The sequence below is a fragment of the Mobula hypostoma genome, chromosome 26 (genome assembly GCF_963921235.1).
Source record: "Mobula hypostoma chromosome 26, sMobHyp1.1, whole genome shotgun sequence".
Lineage (NCBI taxonomy): Eukaryota > Metazoa > Chordata > Chondrichthyes > Myliobatiformes > Myliobatidae > Mobula > Mobula hypostoma.
The window spans coordinates 31,647,286-31,671,540 of NC_086122.1; the positions used below are offsets into that span (position 1 = coordinate 31,647,286).

At 42.7% G+C, this 24,255-nt stretch overlaps 1 protein-coding gene across 1 annotated transcript in view; it reads right to left on the reverse strand.

Annotated features, from left to right (window-relative positions):
* Positions 1-22,920, reverse strand: part of yars1 (tyrosyl-tRNA synthetase 1) — a 47,245-nt gene extending 24,325 nt beyond the window's left edge. The window contains exons 1-8 of the mRNA XM_063033923.1: positions 22,770-22,920; positions 14,233-14,314; positions 13,557-13,703; positions 10,251-10,426; positions 9,473-9,602; positions 6,396-6,476; positions 4,512-4,604; positions 1,549-1,684 (exon numbers count right to left, since the gene is read on the reverse strand). Coding sequence (XP_062889993.1) covers positions 1,549-1,684; positions 4,512-4,604; positions 6,396-6,476; positions 9,473-9,602; positions 10,251-10,426; positions 13,557-13,703; positions 14,233-14,289 — 820 coding nt within the window. The 5' untranslated portion in view covers positions 14,290-14,314; positions 22,770-22,920. The remainder of the gene's footprint in view (positions 1-1,548; positions 1,685-4,511; positions 4,605-6,395; positions 6,477-9,472; positions 9,603-10,250; positions 10,427-13,556; positions 13,704-14,232; positions 14,315-22,769) is intronic.
* Between the last annotated feature and the right edge of the window lie 1,335 nt (positions 22,921-24,255).

Consider the following 24,255-nt stretch of genomic DNA (forward strand, 5'->3'; position numbering starts at 1 on the left):
CTTCAGCAGTCTGAGATACCCACCTGCTTCAAGCAGGCTTCAATTATACCAGTGCCTAAGAACACGGTGACCAGCCTCAAAAATTATTGTCCACTGTGATACTTTGAGAGGTTGGTAATGAAACCTATTAATTCTTGCCTGCCCGCTCCAATTTGCCAACCGCCACAACAGGCCCACAGCAGATGCCATTTCACTGGCTTTCCACTCACCCCTGGAGCATCTGGACAGCAAAGGATGCTCTTTATCGACTACAGCTCAACATTCACCATACAGCTCAAAACTAATCAATAAGCTTCAAGACTTTGGCCTCAATACCAGCTTGTGCAATTGGATCACTTGCAGACCCCAATCGGTTCAGATTGGCAATAACCTCCGTGATCTCCATCAGCACAGGTACGCTTAGCCCCCCTGCTCTACTTGCTTTACACTTATGACTGTGTGGCTAAGCACAGCTCCAATGCTATATTCAAGTTTGCTAATGACACTACTGCCATAGGCCAAATCAACATGTAAGAGGGAGATTGAAAATCTGGCTACCAGAGACAGCTGTGGAGGCCAAGTCATTGAGTATATTGAAAGCAGAGGTTGATAGGTTCTTGGTTAGTCAGAACATAAAGGTTACGGGGAGAAGGTTGGAGAATGTAGTTGAGAGGGATCGGAAATCAGCCATGATGAAATGGCAAAGCAGACTTGATGGGCCGAGTTGCCTAATTCTGCTCCTATGCCTTAAGGTCTGACACATTCCATACATTTGAATCTTTGCCAGAAAAACTACACAGAATATTTAATGCTACCAACATCATTACCCTTCATAATTTCACCTCCCTTTCCATGCCCCATAGCCCGTACAATACTTCCTCAAATTTCCTCATTGGTTACTCTTATATTTAATTTCTCCTCATGACTTTCCAGTTAAATATTTTGCTTCCTAAAGCTCTCAGGTGGCATGATTGCGTAGCTGTTAGCACAACCCATTTCAGTGCCATTGACAGGGGCTCAGTTCCCAATGCTGGCTGTATGGAGTTTGTACATTCTACGTGGGTTTCCTCCAGGTGCTCCAGTCCCTCCCACATTAGCACAAGTTAGGGTTAGTAAGATATCAGCATGCCATTTTTGCACCGGAAGTATGGTGACAATTGCTGCTTGCCCCCAGTACATCTTTCAGACCGTCCTGGTCATTGACACAAATGACACATTTCACTGTATGTTTTGATCTTTAAAATCTTTTAATTCTTAATCTCAATCCTCAACCTTACTGCTACTCTAATCAATGTTTTAAACCTTTTGATCTTTTAATTGATATACTTTCTTTGGAAACGTTTGGCAAATGGCTTGACTCAATTTAACACCAATGGCATTCTGCATGGCAAATTCACTGCCCATGCAAAATAGAAATGGCACAATCTCCATTATCGTTCAATCTGGACCTAAACAACTGAGCATCTCCTTAACCAATCAGGTGAAGTGACTGTGAAAATAGCATTCAGTTCCGCAAGAACAGGTCAGTAATAATCCTTGGCCACAAACAGAAGTATAACTTGTTCTCACCTCCATACAATGGAAACAAGACATGCCTCACAAAGGATAAAACACCATTGTTCTCCACATTGCCAGGTTCACAGAACGCCTTTTTCAACTTCTTTTTTACATCTTCCTTTTTGTCAAGCAGATCAATTTTGGATTCCTAAAAGCAACATTTACTGCATTATCAAACAGAATGCCAAAGCAATTACATTCATTTTGTGCCTCTTGCTTTACTTTTCGTGTATAAATTAAATATAATAACACCACCATCTTCTAAAAACAACACACATCAAAGTTGCTGGTGAACGCAGCAGGCCAGGCAGCATCTATAGGAAGAGGCGCAGTCGACGTTTCAGGCCGAGACCCTTCGTCAGGACTAACTGAAGGAAGAGTGAGAAAGGGATTTGAAAGCTGGAGGGGGAGGGGGAGATGCAAAATGATAGGAGAAGACAGGAGGGGGAGGGATAGAGCCGAGAGCTGGACAGGGGATAGGCAGAAGGGGATACGAGAGGATCATGGGACAGGAGGTCCGGGAAGAAAGACGGGGGGGGGGGTGACCCAGAGGATGGGCAAGAGGTATATTCAGAGGGACAGAGGGAGAAAAAGGAGAGTGAGAGAAAGAATGTGTGTATAAAAAAGAGTAACAGATGGGGTACGAGGGGGAGGTGGGGCCTAGCGGAAGTTAGAGAAGTCAATGTTCATGCCATCAGGTTGGAGGCTACCCATACGGAATATAAGGTGTTGTTCCTCCAACCTGAGTGTGGCTTCATCTTTACAGTAGAGGAGGCCGTGGATAGACATGTCAGAATGGGAATGGGATGTGGAATTAAAATGTGTGGCCACTGGGAGATCCTGTGAACTTCTCTAACTTCCGCTAGGGCAGGATCTCCCAGTGGCCACACATTTTAATTCCACATCCCATTCCCATTCTGACATGTCTATCCACGGCCTCCTCTACTGTAAAGATGAAGCCACACTCAGGTTGGAGGAACAACACCTTATATTCCGTATGGGTAGCCTCCAACCTGATGGCATGAACATTGACTTCTCTAACTTCCGCTAGGCCCCACCTCCCCCTCGTACCCCATCTGTTACTCTTTTTTATGCACACATTCTTTCTCTCACTCTCCTTTTTCTCCCTCTGTCCCTCTGAATATACCTCTTGCCCATCCTCTGGGTCACCACCCCCCCCCCGTCTTTCTTCCCGGACCTCCTGTCCCATGATCCTCTCGTATCCCCTTCTGCCTATCACCTGTCCAGCTCTCGGCTCTATCCCTCCCCCTCCTGTCTTCTCCTATCATTTTGCATCTCCCCCTCCCCCTCCAGCTTTCAAATCCCTTACTCACTCTTCCTTCAGTTAGTCCTGACGAAGGGTCTCGGCCTGAAACGTCGACTGCGCCTCTTCCTATAGATGCTGCCTGGCCTGCTGCGTTCACCAGCAACTTTGATGTGTGTTGCTTGAATTTCCAGCATCTGCAGAATTCCTGTTGTTTGTTACCATCTTCTAAAATTTCTGTTACAATTCTGAACTTGTTACAGAATCAAATTCTGGCTTAACAGTATACAGACTGATTACCCATTCAATGGTTTCTATCTTGCGCAATTCTAGGAATTTTTTTTCTATGAATCAAGACATTAGCAGATATTTATACCACCAGGTAGTAATCTCAACATCCATTTTCTAAACACTAAGTGGCAATTTGAGCGGCATGGTAGCACAGTGGTCAGCACAACGGTTTACAGTACAAGCGACCTGGGTTCAATTCCTGCCACCGCCTGTAAGGGGATTGTATGTTCTCCTTGTGACTGCGTGGGTTTGCTCCTGATGCTCCGATTTCCTTCCATGGCCCAAAGGCCTACTAGTTGGTAGGTAGGTTAATTGGTTATTGTAAACTGACCTGTAATTAAGCTAAGATAAAGTCAGGGGATTGCTGGGCAGCATGGCTTGAAGGGCCTATCTTATGCTGTATGTCAATAAATAAATAAAGCGGGAGGAGAAGATGGCGGCGCGACGGCAGCGCACGCGGCCTCTCCAGTGATGAATATCTGTTAATCTGTTGAGTAGGGGACCGTGCACAATCCTAATTCGATGGAGATGGATGTGAGAGTACGCAGGAACATCTGGAAAACTTCTGAAATGCTCGCTTTGCTGCCGCTGCTACTGTGTGGTAACCGGAATCTCCGGAGCAGAAGGCCCCGAATCCTCGGCTTTGCTTGTTTCAGCGGCTGGGGCTAGGTCGAAGGCACTCGGCAGAGTATGGCGCTCAGGAGGCTGTATCGGAGGGGCTGGTCGGAGACTTTAAGTTTTCAGACGGACGGACTCAGGGTCGGCTGCTTCCAAGGCATCGGCAAGTTGATGGTGCCTAGAGGATTATGGCAGGGAGTTTCTCCCTTTTGCCGCCTGCTATCGGGGACTCGGGAGTCGATCGACTCGGGGACTTTTGAGACTTTATTTTTTTTTTTACCATGCTCATGGTTTGCTCTTCATCAAGTTATGGTATTGCTTTGCACTGCTGTAACTACATGTTATAATCATGTGGGTCTGTCAGCGTTAGTCTTTGGTTTGTCCTGTTTTCTGTGATATCACTCCGGAGAAACATTGTATCATTTCTTAATGCATGTATGCGTTTCTAAATAGATTCTCATAATCTAAAATAAAGTTTAACATCATGGTCTTTCCTACTCTCTCCTGACATAGATGAAAGCCATTTAATCCTGCAGGTTTATGATAAGGTTTGGAGTAAACACATTAATCCCATTCCCTGAACACATCAGGGTGAAACTTGGAGAACATGATCCCCGTTAGATAGGATATTGTTAGCCTGTATCACCTTGGGGCCATTACTTTCCCCTTCTTGTTGAATTTTATGCTTATTTTTGGCTGACAATCTAGTCACGATTCATAACAAGCCATGGGCACTTACAATTTTGTTTCTCAATTAGTAAAATTATCCAGAACAATAGAAATTGAAATCAACAATCAATACCTCTTCAGAAGAGCTCATTTTCCCTCCAGTCAGACCTGGGACCATAGGGTTCATTAAATGAATACGCTTGGAATACCCAAGAGCTGGAAGGTACTGAAGAAAGAACAATTCAGAGTTAAATACATTCAGACACTGCTTGAAGATTTTAAAACTAACTTCACCAAAAGTTGGTGTCCACCTGCATTGACAGGAGGACTGATAATCTTAAAAAACATTTGCCTACTCCTGACTATTGTTTAGAAAGCTTTGTCTTCAAAATATCTCTGAAGATTATTAATAGATTACTTAAGAGTTATGTTTAATCCTGTGTTAAATTTTATCAAATGATAACTCTAGATTATTTGAATAAGCAATAATGTAACCTAAAGAGTTGTCATTCAGATCTAGCAAGATATCAACATTAATAGCGCAGAGTATCTTATGTTAATTCCACGTTTAACAATGTGATCAAAAACTAAGCCAATGAATAGTCTCATAAGTACAAGGAAAATGCAAAGAGAAAGGAGTTGTTACATTTCAGACATCACATGTTCTATAAATCAACTACTGTACATTGAATTAGATTATTTAAATTTTACATTTTTATCATAGTTTGCTTGGTCCTTGAAGCAACTGAAGCAGCAGCATCTTGAAACAATAACATATGGAATATTCAGCTTTTTAAATGAATCTTAAGCATTGCATTTTCCAAGAAAATATTAATATTTCTAAAGATTTAAAAATATATGCAATTAATAACCTATCCAGACATCTCCAGCTGCATTACTTATAACATTGAATGCTAGTTCTGGCAAGACCAACAGACACTTGGTCTCATAAAGCACAGATCATTGCAAATTACTTTAAATCAAATAACTTAAGTATTATGCTTGTAACATTGGAAACACAGTCATCAGTTTACATATATCAAGTTTCCAAAAAAAGCAATATTATGATAGTTGGGGTTTATTGAAGACAAGGATCAATCAGGGCACCAGGAATCTCCCCACTTCAGGTATTATTGTGGGATCCTGGTTTAACATCCTATACGAGAGATGCCAGCTGCAGATGGTGCAGAAAATCCCATCCCTCTAAACCTTGAACTAGAGAAATAACCTAGATTATAAATTCAGGTTTCAATGGCAAGATATTCTTAATATAACTGAACAAAAAAATGCATACTTTTCCAATAAAGTACATATAAAAATTTCCTGTTGAACTCGGTTGAGAATCAACTGTATTGTAACACGAAATTTGCAATGCTCCTCTGAAAGGACACCCCCCCCCCCACCGAATATCATTTTGTTAATAATGCTAACTTTTAAAGTGAAAGTTGAATTCTGGGACATGCTTTTGCAACCTAATATTTACAGAGTTGTTCTGGCACAAGAGGATATTCTAGTCTTTGCCAGTTCCAAGTGGAACATTGGATCTGCTCTTACACTTTTGCAAACCAAATTATTCTTCAAGTTATTTATTGAGATACAGCGCAGTAAGGAGTTTGTACGTTCTCATCATGACAGCATTGGTTTCTGTAATAGGCTCTTCCAGCCGCGGCGGCTAGCAACCCTTGATTTAATCCTAGCTTAATCACAGGACAATTAACAATGACCAACTAATCTACCAACCGGTACATCTTTGGCCTGTGGGAGAAAACCTGAGCACCTGGAGGAAACCCACATAGTCATGGGAAGAACGTACAAATTCCTTACAGGCAGCGGGTGGGAATTGAACCCAGGTCGCTGGTACCATAAAGTAACATGCCTTAATAAATTTCACATCCAACCTACGCGCTCAACCTTTCCTCATAAGACATGACAATAATATGACAAGCACAATTAGACATTCAATACTCCAACTGCTTAATATTTCAAATAATGGTAAATATTTTGATAACAGAAGTACCTTTTCTGCAAAGGTGAATATTTTCCTCTGATCAATCCCACCAAACTGTGCATCAACTTTCAAATACTCTTCATCTAGGGCCTAAAAGGAGTGAGAAAATATTTAAAAAATGTTAACACTTAGGATTAAAATGAAATAAAACTTTTAAAGTTTTCAATTAATGATAATATTGAAGCTTTGAAAACAAAGAAAGCAACTAATAAATTGAATTACTTGCCACACAAGATCATTTCAACATTAGAACAGGGCAGGCATCACAGGTTTATTTTAACCTAGGGCCCTATGGTTTTGAACAGACTACAAAAAGTTGTGATTTTATTAAAATACAAATGAATGACTGAAAAAAATATCAAAAATGAATAAGTAATATTTCAGATATCATTTGAACACCTGGTTTATTACCCACAAACTTACATAACGAGAAATGGAAATTCCTGTCAATCTATCGACAACAAAGATTTAAGAGAAAGGATTTCCCTTACTTCAATAAGTTTCAGCTGTGATATGGATAGGAATTTAAATTTGACTGTTATGATGGGGCTCACTAAAATAATACACATTGTGCACGCAAGCATGCATTCTCAATCTGCTTCATGTTCAAAGAATATACAATAGTAGAGTACAGGCCCTTTGGCCACAATGTTCTGCCAACCTTTATTTATTTATTAAGCTGCAGTGTGGAATATGCCCTCCTGGTCTTCGAGCCATGGCGCTCAGCAATCTCCCAATTTAATCCTAGCCTAATCACGGGACAATTTACAATGACCAACTAACCTACCAACCTGTACGACTTTGGACCGTGGGTGGAAACCGAAGCCCCCAGAGGAAACCCACTCAGTCACGCGGTCACCCTGGTACAGCCTACTTCAAGATCACTCTAACTCTACCCTCCACATAGCCCTCCATCTCTCTTTCATTCATGTACCTATCTAAGAGTCTCTGAAATACCCCTCATGAATCTGCCTCTACTACCACCCCTGGTGGTGTGTGCCAACACTTTCTACTCTCTGTACCTCTGACATCCCTCTGTGCGCTCCTCCAATCACCTTAAAAGAACGTCCTCTAAAGTTAGTCATTGCCGCCCTGCGTAAGAGGCACTGGTTGTCCACTCTATTTATGCTTATTATCTTATACACCATCAAGTCACCTCCCATCCTCCTTTGCTCTGCAGAGAAAAGCCCTAGTTCACTCAGTCTATCTTACTAAGGCATGCTCCAACCCAGGCAGCATCCGGGTAAATCTCCTCTCTATCCAAAGAGTCCATATCCTTTCATAATGAGGTGGTCAGAACTGAACACAATACTCCAAGTGTGTTCTAACCAGTTTTATACAGCTGCAACTTTACCTCACGGCTCCTAATCTAAAATACCCTGAATAATGAAGGCCACTGCACTATACTCCTTCTTAACCGTCCTATCAATCTGTGCAGCATCTTTGTGGGATCGATGGATATCGATCCCAAGATCCCACTGTTCTTCCACTCTGCCAAGAATCCTACCATTAACCTTGTCCTCCACTGTCAAGTTCGACCTTCTGAAGTGCTTTACTTCACACTTTTCAGGATTAATCTCCATCTGCCACTTCTCAGCCCAGCTCTACATCCTATCAATGTTCCATTGTAACTACAACAGGCTTGTACACTATCCACAACACCACTAACCTTTGTGTCATCTGCAAACCCACCCTTGAATTTCCTCATTTAGTCATTTTTAACAATCACAAAGAGCAGGGGTCCTAGAACAGATCCATGTGGACTGCCGCTGGTCAGGGAGCTCCAGGCAGAATCCGTTCCATTTACTACCAGAGGGCAAGCCAATTCTAAAATCCACACAACCAAATTCCACTGGATCCAATGCCTCCTGAGCCTACTACAGGAACCTTGCAGGATGCCTTTCTAAAATCCATAAGTATCACATCTACCACTCTACCTTCATCGATTTGTTTTGTCATTTTCTGGAAAAGTCAACAGGCTCACGAGGCACAACCTGTCCCACACAAAACCATACTTTCTATCTCTAATCAGACTAAGCTTCTCCAAATTGCTCATCAGTCCTGTCCAATTGTTTGCCCACCACTGATATAAGACTCAGTGGTCTATAATTCTCAGGATTATCCTATTACCTTTCTTGAACAAGGAAATAACACATGACACCCTCCAATTTTCTGCTACGACTTCCGTGGCCAGTGAAGATACAAAGATCAGTGCCAACTGCGTAGCAATCTCTTCCCTTGATAACCTGGGGTATATCCATCCAGTCCAAAGAGTTATCTAGCCTAATGTTTTTCCAAAGTTCCAACACACCCTTTTTCTTAACCTCGACATGTTTCAGCACTTTAGCCTGTTTTATGCTGACCGCACATACATCCCCAGTATCTCCCCAGTTCCTGCCCAGAATCCTAATTTGCCCTTCCTCAATTAAACACTATTCTATACTGTCTGCTCCTTTCCTTGTCTAAATGTTATGGAGATGTAGTCATTGTCTCCAAAATGCTCACCAAGAGATCTGTCACTTGACCAGGTTCATTGCCTAGTAACAGATCCAGTATGGCTTCTCTTCTATCCAGTATAACCCTTTCCTCTATTCTCCATTCTGAACTTTCCCTTCTTCTTCCCTGCCTATTACTTCCCCCTGGGTACCCTCCTCCTTCCCTTTCTGCTATTGTCCACTCTCCTCTCTTATCAGATTACTTCTTCTCCAGCCCTTACCTTTCCCACCTACCTGGCTTCACCTTTCACCTTCCAGTTAGCCTCTCCACCCACTACCCCCCGCCAACTTCTTATTCTGGCATCTTCCCTCTTCCTTCTCAGTTCTGAAGAAGGTCTTGGCCCAAAACGGCAACTGTTTATTCTTTTCCATAGATGCTGCCTGACCTGCTGAGTTGCTCCAGCATTTTGTGTGTGTTGCTTTGGATTTCCAGAATCTGTAGACTTTTGTGTGTGTTAGTGATTGACTTCTCTTCTAGTCGGCCGGTCCACATATCGTGTCAGGAATCCTTCTTGGACATCATCACAGGTGTCGGAGCCCCTTTGCCTCACCATGTACATCCCCTTTGTTATCAGTCTTTCCCATTCCTACCTGTAACCCAGGATACAGGAGACCACTGAGGAGTGGATGTTCCACTTGTTTAACTACTTCCGCACCAGCTTTTTTGGCATCATGTTGGGTCACTACAGAGGACAACTTGTAGACATCCAAAGTGTATTCCCTGAAAACACAGACACATGCTGAAGTTAGAGAAATTGTTCAAAGTTCAAAGTAAATTTATCATCGAAGTACATACAAGTCATCATATACAACACTGAGATTCACTTTCTTGTGGGTAAACTCAATAATCCATTACAGAATAATAACCATAATAAAATCAATGAAAGACTGCACCAATTTGGCCATTCAACCAATGTGCAAAAGGTTCAGTTTATTGTCAAAGTATGCATACAACTCTGATATTTGTCTTCTCCAGATAACCATGAAATACAAAAAATCATGGGTGTTGTTGAAAGAAAAATCAACCACCCCCACATGAAAAAGAAACAAAACTCGCTAACCCAAAATACCCCACCCCTCCCTCACACAAAAAACTAACAGATCGTCCACATGGAAATCGGCAGTTGTAACATTAAACACCAAAACCCCAACCCAAAAGACAACAAGGTGCTAATACAAAAACAAAGCAATAAATATTGAGAACTTCAGATGAAGAGCCCTTGAAAGTGAGTCCAAAGGTTGTGGGAACTTTTCAATGATGGGGCAAGTGAAGTTGAATGAAGTTAACTTGTTACAGTCAAACAAAATAAAGACTTTCAATCTATGAAATTAAAATAATCTTTTCTCTATTGAGATACTAATACCCTACCTGCTTAACTGATAATCGGTCCCTTTCACAAATTTGAGTTTTTCTGTTGATACACCTATACTTTCCAGCATGGCTTTTATAATATGTTCGTAGTACTCCGTTCTTAGTTGAAGCAGTTCCCAAGGGGCTTTCATGTTGTCCAAATAAGCATGCAAATCAGCAAATAAAATAGTTACCTGAAGCAGAAGGGGAAACAGAGATTTTAATTGTTCGTAAGAAATTTTTTTATTGCAATTTCTGCTATTTCTGGAATGTGCTATAGCTTTCCTAGAAGATATTCACACATATTGAGATCCTGCACAATGCTTCAGAAAACTAAATCATGACATTTCCAGCTTTTGAAACTCTTTCCACATGTTCACTACTATGACGTGACACTTTGCAAGTCCCACATCCAGAAAAGAACAACAGAAATTTTCTCCATTTAAGCACCAGGAAGACCACTGCCATCACCTTTGGTCCCTGCAAAAATTTGCTCCATAGTCCAACAAGTTTTATTCTCAGAATGTTTGTAAGCTTGATACGATACAACTAAGATAGCCGGGAGTCAGAGTTTTTCCTCGATTAAAAATATTCAGATACTCACAATGTATATTGATAAAGAATTTTAGACTTTTACTTTCAGCTCTAATCACTAAGCTCAAGAACTCCCACTATTAAACTCTCCACTGGCCTTTATGAAGATCATTAAAATTATTGTTACCAAAATTTTGATTATCTGTCCTAAGATCCACTCACTTGATAGGGGTAATACACAAAATGCTGGAGGAACTCAGCAGGTCAGGCAACATCTATGGAGAGGAATAAAGATCACTGAGATCCTTCATCAGAATTTCAAGCATCCTCAGGATCTCGTGCATGTTATTTCATTGGAATAATTTTTTTTCTTGCATATTACTCACTGATCCATTCTGTTTAAGGTGCTGTGTTGTGAAAGATTGTTCCTTCAGGTTGTTATAGCCAGGGGTGGTAATGGGGATAAGCTTCTACTACCTAATAAATGCTCCCAATAGTGTGCACTTCAAATGTCCTCTGACCAACCAAGTCCAGCTCCTATCCTTCACGTGTGGCTTAGCTACTAAGCCTGGCAGAACTGTTTCTACTGACAGGAGAAGCGGCAAAGGCGAGTCGTCAGCAGCTTAAAACCTGTACCTTCCGGCAGATGGGGCTCATTAGCTGTGGTTGGCAGCTCATCTAGGAGAAGGAAAATTCCGATCTCAAACCTCCGCTGCCTTGCAGTTCTTCCCACTCATGGAGAAGGCTTTGGGAGTAAACTCTTGAGGGAAAAATCTAGAGCTGGAATCCCCAAGGCAGTCCTATATTGAGTTCAACTCTGACTGGCAACTCCTGCAACACTGCAGGTGCCAAACAATATTGGTCTCTGCCACTCTTTGGGTTCATCAGATGTGTGGATGGGGTGTGTGATGCGTGGTAAAAGCTTGTATTGTACTGCCCTGGCTTGCATATCCTGTAGACAGCTAAGACTCAACATCCATGGTCGACCCTGACTAATGGAGGCCCTAGATTATGGAAGGTGCTATTGCTATCAACAATGATGGAGTATAATAGAATTTTTAAAAAAACAGAATTATCAGGGATTCCTCTTCGAATCTGTTGAATTAGTCACCGGTGTACCTGGCCAGGTATTGGAAATCTTTGTTGAACAACTGGCTGGAGTGTTCAAAATCATCTCCAGACTCTCACTACTGCAACCAGTGGTTCACACCTGCCTCAAAAGGGCATCATTCATACCAGTGCCCAAGAAGAACAGGATGGGCTATTTCAACGACTGTCTCCTGACAGCACTCACTTGGTGGTTACCAGATACTATTATAGCTCAGGGCATCAAGAATTCAAAGTTCAGTTCCAACATCACTTCTATGGAGTCTGTACGTCTTCCCAATGGAATGTGTGGGTTCTCTCTGGGTCCTCCAGTTTTTTCCCACAGTCTAAATACGTACTGGTTAGTATGTTAATACGGTTATTGTAAATTGTCCTGTGATTAGGCAAGGGTTAACTATGGAGGGATGGGCTTGAAAGGCCTATTCTAACTAACTAACACTCCTAACTGTTGTCTGAGTCGACGTTCCCTCCCCCACCCTGAGCAAGGACCCACTGCAACTTGCCATCTCACTGGCTCTCCACTCAGCTTTGGAAAATCTGGACAACAGCATTACACACCTCAGTCTGCTGTTTACCAATTACATCTCAGTGTTCAACATCATCACTCCCTCACTGGGGACTCTGTACCTCCTTCTGTAACTGGTTCCTTGCCTTTCTCATCAGAAGACCACACTCAGCGCAGAGCAATAATAATGTATCGCCCTCACTGACAATCAACACCTCCAAGGTACATGCTGACCCGGGCTACTTGTGTGGCTGGACACAGCTGAAGAGACATCTCTAATTTCGATCATATTACTGTTCTCGACAGAATCTCAGGTGGCAAAGAGGAGGCATACAGGAGTGAGATAGATTAGCTAGTTGAGTGGTGTCATAACAACAACCTCGCACCCTGTGTCAACAAGACCAAGAAACTGGTCATGAACTTTAGGGAGGGAGGACACACACCAATCCTCATCGAAGTGATGCAGTGGAAAAGGTGAGCAGCGGAAAAGGTGAGCAGCTTCAAGTTCCTGGACACCAACATTTCAGAGGATCTATCCCAGGCTCAACATTTTGATACAATTACAACAGCGGCTCCACTTCATTAGGATTTTGAGGAGATTTGGCATGTCACCAAAGGCTTAAAAATTTCTGCAAATGTACAGTGGAGTGCATTCTGACTGGACGCATCATGGCCTGATTATGGAGGTTCCAACGTGCGGTATTGAAAGAGGCTGCAGAGGGTTGTAGCCTGAGCCAGCTCCAACGAAACCATCCCCACTGTTGAGTCATCTCCAAGGGCCAGTGCCTCAAGAAGGTAGCATCCATCATTAAGACCCTCACCATCCGGGACACTCCTCTTCCCATTACTACCATTGGGGAGGAAGTACAAGAGCCTGAAGACCTACTCTCAACATTTTAGAGGCAGCTTCTTTGCTTCCACCATCAGATTTCTAAACGGTCCATGAACCTATGAATACTACGTTACTTTCCTTCTTTTGCACGATATTTTTTGTAACTTACAGGAAGCTTTATGTCTCGCACTGTACTGCTGCTGCAAATCGCCACTGATAATAAACCTGACTCTGATTTATGCCGCCAGTTTTCAACAAAATCATGACTAAACCAATAATATAGTTTGGACTACGAAGTTCATGGAAAAAAATCTGCATCACATTTCCTATTTGTCTATCTTCTCACCTCACACCCAGCTTTCAAGAAGTCAGCAATCTTTGACATTGGCACAAAGTATGCTACATGGGGCTTTCCAGTCGTGGCCGTTCCCCAGTAAACTTTCAGGTCTCGCTCTTGCAGAATGGAATGCAACTTATCCTCACCCAAGACCTCCTAGATAAAAAACATAAAGCTTGCTTTGTTGAACTACTTAAGTATATATTAAGCATAAAAATACATTCTTAAACTGATTTTTTTTCTGAAAATGCAGACTATATAATAGGATTAAATGACTGAAGTTCAAGAACTTAACATATAGACATAAAAGTGAATTGATCCTCAAAATGTAATCAATTATCCACCAACTTACTTACCAGTTATACTGTTCTGTGCTTCTTTTGCTAAAAATATTACATCACTTTTTATATTTTCCCCATATATTTACTTTCAGTGACAATATAACATGGTCTGCAGTTTGCACATTATTCAGGGTGAGAAGTTTTAATAGATTTACACTTACAAGCTCAATATAATGGGAAAAAGGTTGGGGTTAGTACTACTTTCAACATATTTCAACATTCAATTCATTTAAAAGATTCCAGTTAAATTTGCATTCACCATTATTTCCGGTAATCAAGTCTACGTATTCAAACAGAAGGAGAAATAATTATTTCTTATCATTGATATTTGCATAATATCATACCTGCAAGTTTCGTGCGATAAGACTGATTTTCTCCTTAACATTTCTGCTTTCCCCCATGTTGCCGAATGCTTCCAATGGCGATCTGCGAGAAACCGAAAAAACGTCAGTTTTACTATAACATTACTGCCAAATGTTTAACTTTGTTCACAAACAATGCCAGTAAACATGAACTTCTCCTGCCCACTATAATTGCATAGATGATAACACTTGCAGGCTGTCCCCAGTACATCCTTAAGTTGTGTCAGTCGTTAATGCAAACACATTTCACTGTAGTGTATATTTTGATGTACATGTGAAAAATAAATGAATCTGAAGAACTGTCTAATATTTGTAGATTTCTGCATGTACAACTGTGTAAGAGTAAAGGTTGCCTTTAGTGTAAGACAAGGCCTCTCGAGAAAGCTTTTACACAAATCAGTAGGAAGTGGGTTGCCAATTCAAAGATTCAAGGATTAGAAGCAAAACTGAGCAACTGGTATAGTACTATATTTTTACATTAACATTAGAGAATAACTGAGGAGTCAGTAATAAACTGGGGACTCATCTGCCCTCTCAGTGAATGCAAAAAAAATCCTTTGGCACCATTTTGAGAAGCATGGAGAAGCTGGCTCTGATGTCCTGTATAATGCTTAGTTCTAAAGCAAAAATACAAATACAGGTGTCCCCTGTTTTTCGAACGTTCGCTTTATGACACCTCGCTGTTACGATAGACCTACATTAGTTACCTGTCTTCGCTAACAGAAGGTGTTTTCACTGTTACGAAAAAAGGCAGCGTGCACCCCGAGCAGCCAAGCTCCTCCCCATGAAATGCATTCTAGCTGGCATTGCTTAAACACGTGCCTGTGAGCATCTGTGCTTTATGTCGATTTATTTTGAGCATCCATTAGCCAGATGAAAAACCTAAAAGAGCTCCTATGGGTGTTACAATTAGCATAAAACTAGGCATAATTAAGCGTTTTGATCGTGGTGAACGAATTAAGGACGAAGTGAGTCTGGCTTATGGAAGTTGACGAAGATGATTTTGAAGAGGCTTTGGCATCCTATGACCAAGAACTGATGCAATTGGAAGAGGAAAGGGTAAACTGAATGCAGTAGTGAACAGACCGCAAGTGAAGTCGTCCAGGAACTGAACATGAAGTAACTGCGTGAGATTTTCGCTGCAAATGACAACGCTGCAATGATTGCAGAAAACTACGACTTTAATTTTGAAAGGGTATATAGGTTTAGGGCATATTTGCAGGATAGTTTGAATGCTTACAAAGAACTGTACGATAGAAAAATGCGCGAGGCTAGCAGTCAAGCATACCGTCGTTTTTCAAGCCTTCCACATCAGCCACAGCAGACGACCAACCTCGACCTTCAACATCGAGGCAGGCAGACATAGAAGATGACCTGCCTGCCTTGATGGAAACAGGCAACGATGAGATGACACCCCAGTGTCCCAACACTCCAACCTCCAACGACTCAGCCTAACACACCATCATCAGTGTGCTCGCTGTCTTCCCAATTCCAGTAAGTGATACTACACTGCAAATATATTATTTCTACTTTATAAAGGCTCTGTATTTTTATGTGTTATTTGGTATGATTTGGCAGCTTCATAGCTTAAAGGTTACTGGAGAGAGTGTTTCTGCCGAGAGTGCTTGCGCCGAGTGTTTCTGCCGAGAGCGCTTGTGTGAGATTTTCGCTACGGTGGACAGTGCAATGATTGCAGAAAACTATTTCTACTTTATATAGGCTGTGTATTTATCATATCATTCCTGCTTTTACTATACGTTACTGCTATTTTAGGTTTTGTGTGTTATTTGGCATGATTTGATAGGTTATTTTTTGGGTCTGTGAACGATCACAAATTTTTCCCATATAAATAAATGGTAATTGCTTCTTCACTTCACGTCAATCCAGCTTATGAACCATTTCATAGGAATTGCAGGGGAAACCTGTAACCTCTTTTTAAAAAAAAATATTTAATGAGATAGAGTGCAGAATAGGCCCTTCCAAGCCTTCGAGCCATGTTGCCCAACAATCCCCCAATTTAATCTGAGCCTAATTACGGGATAATTTACAATGGCCAATTAACCTATCAGCCGGTACATCTTTAGACAGTGGGAGGAAACCGGAGCTCCCAGAGGAAACCCACGTGGTCACAGGAAGAATGTACAAAGTCCTTACAGGCAGCAGCAGCAATTGAACCCGGGTTGTTTGTACTGTAAACTGCTGTGCTAATCACTGTACTACTCTGGCCCCTTGCTAACCTTGCTGGATAAAGATTACCTACCATGCTTATTACAAACATGACTATAATTCAAAAGTGCTTTCCTGGCAAGGCAATACTAACAATACTTCACCCAAACTGTCCATAAATGTGTTAGAAGGAAAACCGCCCTTTAATGGAATGAAATTCTTTATCTTCGTACTGTATACACCCGTCACTGCGTGGTACGTGGCAATGCATATTCAGAACAAATCTACCAGCTTAAGACAATGCATTTGTAAGACAAAGTGGACAATCAAGATCAGAATTGAATTTTGCTACCGTCCATAACCTCAAGTATGCCAAGATTCAAATTTATTTCTCACACACACATCGAAACAAATGGTGAAATGTGTTGTTTGCATCAACAACCAACACAATATAGGATGTGCTGGGGTCAGCCCGCAATTGTCGTCACACATTCCAGTGTCCACATAAGAACATAAGAAACAGGAGTAGGAGTCGGCCATCTGGTCCGTCAAGCCTGCACTGCCATTCAGTAAGATCATGGCTGATCTCCACCTACCTGCCTTTTCCCCCATAACCCTTAATTCCCCTACTATGCAAAAATCTATCTGACCTTGTCTTAATTATATTTACTAAGGTAGCCTTCACTGTTTCACTGGGCAGAGAATTCCACAGATTCACCACCCTTTGGGAAAAGCATTTCCTCCTCATCTCCATCCCAAATCGATTCCCCCAAATCTTGAGGCTATGTCCCCTAGTTCTAGTCTCACCTACCAGTGAAAACAACTTTCCTGCCTCTGTCTTTTCTATCCCTTTCATAATGGTATATGTTTCTATAAGATTTCCTCTCATCCTTCTGAAATCCAGTGATTACAGTCCCAGGCAACATTCTCTCATAGTCTGACTCCCTCATCTCTGGAATCATCTTGGTGAACCTCATCTGCACCATCTCCAAAGCCAGTACATCCTTCCTCACGTAAGGAGACCAGAACTGCCCACAGTACTCCAGATGCAGCCTCACCAGAACCCTATACAGTTGCAGCATAACCTCCCTGCTCTTAAATTCAATCCCTCTAGTAATGGCCAACATTCCGTTTACCCTCTTGATAGTCTGTTGCACCTGCACACCAACCTTTTGCAATTCATGCACAAGCACTCCCACATCCTTCCGCACAGCAGCATGCTGCAATCTTTTACCATTTAAATAATACTCTGATCTTCCATTTTCCTTCCTAAGTGGATGACCTCGCATTTACCAACATTGTACTCCATCTGGCAGACCTTTGCCCACTCACTGAACCTATCTCTATATCTCTGCAGACTCTCCATATCCTTTGCACTATTTGCTTTTCCACTCAATTTATTGTCTACAGCAAACTTAAGATACACTGCACTCAGTCCCCTCTTCCAGATTGTTAATGTATGTAACACAGTGTAAGGTTTCACTGCTGATGTAATGGCTTCTCTGTAATGTTCCACTGCTGAGGTAATGGTTTCTCTGTAGCAGCAATGTTTGGGTTATGACTAGAGGTAACGGGGCACGTTAGCCAATGAGCAGGATGTTGTTCTTTCTTGTGTGTCTGGGAGCCAGGAATTTGCAGTCTTTTGCTGGGAAGAGATAAGATGCGAATGGAGAGAGCTGGTAGACCGCCAGATGGAGTGGACTTGGAATGAGGGTCCGAAGGTCAGCGATGATCGGAGGAAGTCGATGGTGGACGAACGGCCTTATCAGTGAGCTCCAACATTGCACATTAGACTGTTTCATAAGAATGGGCACTTTTCTTTTTTTTGCAATTAAATGATTCAGCTTTATAATTCTTAATTTGACTATATGGTTAGTAAAGGATATCAGGAACAGTTGTGGGCTCAGCACTGCTCGCCACTGATTGCCAACCAGAGAAACACCCACGTTTCCCAACTCTCTGCTTTCCATCGATTAACCAATCCTCTATCCATGCTAATACAACACCCCCAACTCCGCATCCTTATCTTATGGATAAGTCTTTTATGTGGCACCTTATCAAATACCTTCTGGAAATCCAAGTGAATAACGTCCATCTGTCCCCCTCTATCCACTCCGCTCATTATATCCTCTAAGAGCTCCAGTAAGTTTGTCAAAGAGATCTGCTTTTGCTGAAACTACGCTGTGTCTGCCTGATGGATCCATTTCTTTCTAGATGCCTTGCTATTTCTTCTTTAATGATAGCTTCAAGCATTTTCCCAACTACAGATGTCAACAAAGCACGCCCACAATGCTCGGCAGAACACCAAAATAAGTCCCATTCCTCATTCCCACACGCACACACACAGTCCCCTAAGCTCAAGTCAGCCCGTATTCTTTGGGCTCCAGCACACCCAGATTCGAATGTGGACACACAGACATTGGGCATTCGACTACCCCAGCAGACCCGCAGACCCGCGGCTCCGGCCAATGGGCCTCAACCTATATTCTTCCAATTAGACCCTCGGGCCTCGATTCTCAGACTCACCTCGAACTCCATCCTCCCTGATGACAGGACTCTGAACACTAGGCCTTGGAACTCTGGTCTCATCAATTCATGAACGCAGGGCGGTCATTGGACCTTGTTCCTCCTGTCTGAACCGAACTCAGACCCTGGAACCCGTTGACAACCTGACCCTAAAATGAGCCAACATCCATCATCTAAGCTAGTCTGTCAGCCAGACATTCCAGCCAGATTCACAGGGATGCCCCACATCCTTCACTGTTGCATCGCTCTCTTTTGAATATGACGAGGACACTTAAGCCTGTCCTCCAACTCCCCAACATTCTTGTCCCTAAAACCCCAAGATAACCCCTGACAACTCTCTCTGTCCCCAAAACCATCCCTACAAACCCAAACAAAACACTAAAAAAAATGCACTGGAAAAAAAAACAACTAAAACTTAGTCACAACTTCCACAGAGGTCACAGTTCTGTGCCATCTTGAGACTGTAACCTTTTGACATCACTTGTCCCTGACTCTACACAGGTCAAAACCTGCTCCAATGAATAGTGTACAAGGATTTGCCATGCATACCATTAGGCATGTATAAAAATGAGGTAACAATCTGTTGAGGTTAAGCACACAAAATGCTGGAGGAACTCAAAGAGTCAGGCAGCATCTACGGAAATGAATTGATAGTCGATGTTTTGGGCTGAGACCCTTCTTCAGGACTGAGAAGGAAGTAAGGAAGGAAGATGGCAGAATTAAAGGGCGGAAGGGAGGGGAAAGAGGCTAGCTGGAAGGTGATAGGTAAACTCGGGTGGATGGGAAAGGTCAAAGGCTGGGATGGAAGAAATCTGATCAGAGAAGAGTGTACCATAGGAGAAAGAGGACCCAGGGGAATAGGCAGGTGAGAAAAGGTGTAGCCTCCCCGACCAGCCTCAGGGTCGCTCGGCTCGCTGTCGACTAGGGAAACAGCCCTCGGCCCAGGCAAACTGGGTAATTAGTTTGTGTGGATGCTGTGTGATGTACCCCACCCCGCCCAAATAACAGATAATACACTAGATACAATTAAATGATTTACAGTTTATAGATATTACTGGAACTATATAATTAATAGAGAATAAAATAAAAAAAGGAAAATAAAAGGCGCCACACTTGTGCACAAAAAAAGTTGGAGCTCAGGACCCTTCTTCATCACACTGCGACCCCTCGGACCACCTTGACCGGCCGCCTGGGACCAACAACGGTGGTCGACCAGATGCTCCACACGAGTCCGTCTCTGTCTCCCCTCCTCGCCGAACGCCCCGCTCGGGGTCCAACCCCGTTAGCGGACTCACAGCACCTGGTCCATTCTCTGTCTCTCTCTCCTGCCTTCTGCCCCAAAACCCCGCACATACAGTATCCTCAAATACACCAAAAACATAACAACTATCCCAATTGGTTCATTCTTCCTCATATCAATAGATAACACAAAACAAACTGCTAGCGGGAAGGACTTTCTCAGCATTTAACATAACAAAGAAGCATTCCTAAGCATAACATAACAAAGAAGCCATTTTAATTAGCCTACACAGTAACCTAAAAGACGAAACCCCCTTACAAAGGTAAAAGGTCAGAGTGGGGAAATGAGGAAGTGGGGGGGGGGGAAGAAGAGGAACCTGTTGAAGTTGTAACATGTGTGCAAATTAGCAAGAAGAGCATACAGTAAACAGAATCACACAGTCCAAATCAGATGTGATCAAAACACTGCAGTTCTGCCACATCCAGCTATGAATGGCAATTAAACACTTAATGGAAGATGATCCCTAAAATGCTTCACCTAGTACAAGTGCCAAAGACAAGGATGCACCTTCTATAACCATCTACTACCAGAAGTTCTAAGTGGAGGATCCAGCAGTTCCCCAAAAATCACAGAAGGCCAGGTATTTATTCACCAATAATAAATTCGTCAAGGACACCGCTGTTGTTTTAGAATCCCAGATGATGATGAGAAGCCATACAGGAGCGAAATTGATCGGTTGGTTGAGTGGCGTTGCAGCAAAAACGATTCTGGATGTGAAGAAGGGAGAACATAGACTGGTCCTCAATGGGGAGACAGTGGTGGGAAGGGTGAGCAGCCTCAAGTACCTGGGTTTCAACATCTCAGATGATCTGTCAATGCAATCATGAAGACTACTTTGTTAGGAGTTTGAGGAGATTTGGTATGTTTTTATAAATTGCAAATTTTTAAAGGCAACACAGCCTGGTGTGAGCCCTCCAATTTACAAGATCGCATGAGGCTGCAGAGGGTTATAGACTCAGCCAATACAAGCACAACTCTCCCCATCACCTTCAAGTGTCCAATTTGTATGCTGTTACATTGCAGCTGGATGGCAGGGTGGAGATACAATTCTACCAAAGCTGGTATAAGTCCTCCTTCACTCCGCTGACCCCCAGGTCACCATTTGACAAGGTGTCGTACCTGCTTAGGCCCTCGATCAGGGTCACGTTTCTTCACCACCTGCCATGGGAGCAGCCGATGCACATCATAAGTCCTGGTTATGCGACCATTGACGCCAGGCAGACAATCTCTGAACAGTATTGATAATGGCTGGGGTCACTCATCTTGTAAGGACAGTTCCCAGAAGAAGGCAATGGCAAACCACTTCAGTAGAAAAATTTGACAAGAACAATCATGGTCATGGAAAGACCATGATTGCCCATGTCATTCGACATGGCACATAACAATGATGATATTTTCCAGAACTAACAGAGTTTAAGAGGGCAAATTTTATTATTCTGGTGCAATACATGAGCAATGCAAGGACTGACGATTTTCTAAAGTGAGAGGGGCAGCCTCATTTGATATACAAATAAACTATTTCTAGAGTCTGCCAGCCACAGATGTTGAAAATCTGAAACAAAAATCAAAGATCCCAAAAATACTGAGCAAGCCAGGAAACACCTATAGAGAGATTCAGAATCAAAATCAATACGTTTAAACATCTATGGAGGATAATGAACAGCTGATATTTCAAGCCAGAAACGATGATTACCTATTCCTCTCTAAAGACGCTGACTGACTTGCTGAGTTCCTCCAGCAATTTATGTGTGTTACTCAAGATTTCTACACCTGTAGAACCGTTTGTGTTTATGAACCCCGGTATCTGTTTCTTTGGTATCGCTGGTATCAGTCTTAAGTAGGCTGTTGAGCAACCCAGTGGCTTAAAGAAACCAGAGACTATCATTCAAATGCTACTCTGGTAGCAGTGGAGCTTAAATTTACAAAGCCAGTAATTAGTAATTACCACAAAACTAACAGATTGTTGTAAAAATCCATCTGGCTTACGACTGTCCTTGAAGGAATGAAAGCTGCCATTCTACCTGGTCTGGCCCAGCACCACAATAAAAAAACAGAAAATGATGGAAACACTCAGGAAGTGAAGCGTCATCAGTGAAGAAGAAACATAATTAAAGTGTTTGGTCTTTGTAACGACCAAGAATCTGAGGCTTGAAACGTTAAGTTTGTTTCTCTTTCCACGGATGTTGCCTGACCTGAGTGCTTCCAGCATTTTCTACCTCGGGTTTCCGGCATCTGCAGATTTCCTCTTATTGCCAGACCGTGCTTCATGATTTACCATTAAATGTCCTCTGACCGGCCTGCTGTTCCAGGGCAATTTTGGATGGGCAACAAATGCTTAATCTTTGCCCGCGACATAAACCCGAAAAACAAATAGGAAAAGGCAAGTCAGATGTCACCGCACCCTCGATATAAACCAAAGCCCAGGCCGGCTACAGTCCTCCAGACAGGCCCCCAGCCCACGTGAATCCGACCAACACACAGCTCCAGACCCCGTTTCCTCCGGCTGCTTCAGCACCACATTCCTTACCGTGTGCAGATCAGCTTAGAGAGCCAACGATGAACAACCCTCCACCTCCAGCTCTACCGCCAACAAGTCACGTTGACGAATTGCATCAGCTCCCACCGGTTACCTGCATGGTCATGCGCATGCGCAGACACTGCGGGCCCCGACTGCTCGGGCTCACCAATCGCTCTTCAATGCGTCTGCGCAGACTGACCAGCGCCGGTCTCGTCAATCGCCCTTCACTGCGTCTGCGCAGACTGAGCAGAGCCGGTCTTGTCAATTGTGCTTCACTGCGTCTGCGCAGAGCACTTGTCGCTCCATCAATTCTTCGGACTGAAAGAAGGCAGCGAAGTGTATTAGACAAGCAAATATTATTTACAGTGATCAGAAAGCCATAAGGTAAAGTTCAAAGTTAATTTTATTATCAACGTACATACATAATCACCACATATAACACTGCGGTTCATTTTCCTGCGGGCATACTCACCAATTCTATAGAATTGTAACTACAACAGGATCAATGGAAGATCAACCGGAGTACAGAAGACAACAAACTGTGTAAATGCAAATATAAATAAATAACGAGAACATGAAATAATGAGCTAAAGAATCTTGAAAGTGAGATCATTGGTTGTGGGAACTTCTCAATGGAAGGACACGTGAGTGTTGTTATCCGCTTTGGTTCAAGAGCCTGGTGGTTGTGGAGTAGTAACTGTTCTTGAACCTGGCGGTGCCCGTCCTGAGGCTCCTGTACCTTCTACCTGATGGTAGCAGTGAGAAAAGAGCATGTCCTGGGTGGTGGTGATCTCTGATGATAGGTCCTGCTTTTCCGCGAGAGCATTTCAGAGAGCAACACACAGATTGTTAAGGGAGGGGATTGGGGTAAAGAATATAGTTTTTATTAATTTATGGTGTACGCAATTTATTAACGAAGTCACCATTTATTTCCTGTCCGAAATTGTCCTCAGTGGTTGCTAGGTGGTCACCTTCCAGGTCTGAGGTCTATGTATCTGAGCTAGAACTATGAGTGATAGGAACATGAGGGAGGTGAAAGCGGTGAGAGAAGATAGAGGAAAGTAAAGTGTTCAGACAGACTCTTCAAACTGTGCTCCACTTATCAGGTGGTTGAAATTCAGTTTATTAAACAATGCTCCTCCAGACCAAGGTGCACAACAGAAAAAGTTCCCTCCCTCTCCCCTCTTCTTCTATTCCCCACTCTAGCCCCTTACCTCTTCTTCACCTGTCTTTAACTCCCGCTGGGTCCCATCCTCCTTCCCTTTCTCCTATGGTCCACTCTCTCTCCTATCAGATTCCTTCTTCTCCAGCCCTTTACCTCTCCTAACTACCTAGCTTCACCTATCACCTTCCAGCTATCTTCCTTTCACTCTTATTCTGGCATTTTCTCCCTTCCAGTCCCAAGGAAGGGTCTCAGCCTGAAACATCAACTGTTTATTCATTTCCATAGATGCTGCCTGACCTGCTGAGTTCCTCCAGCATTTTGTGTGTGTAT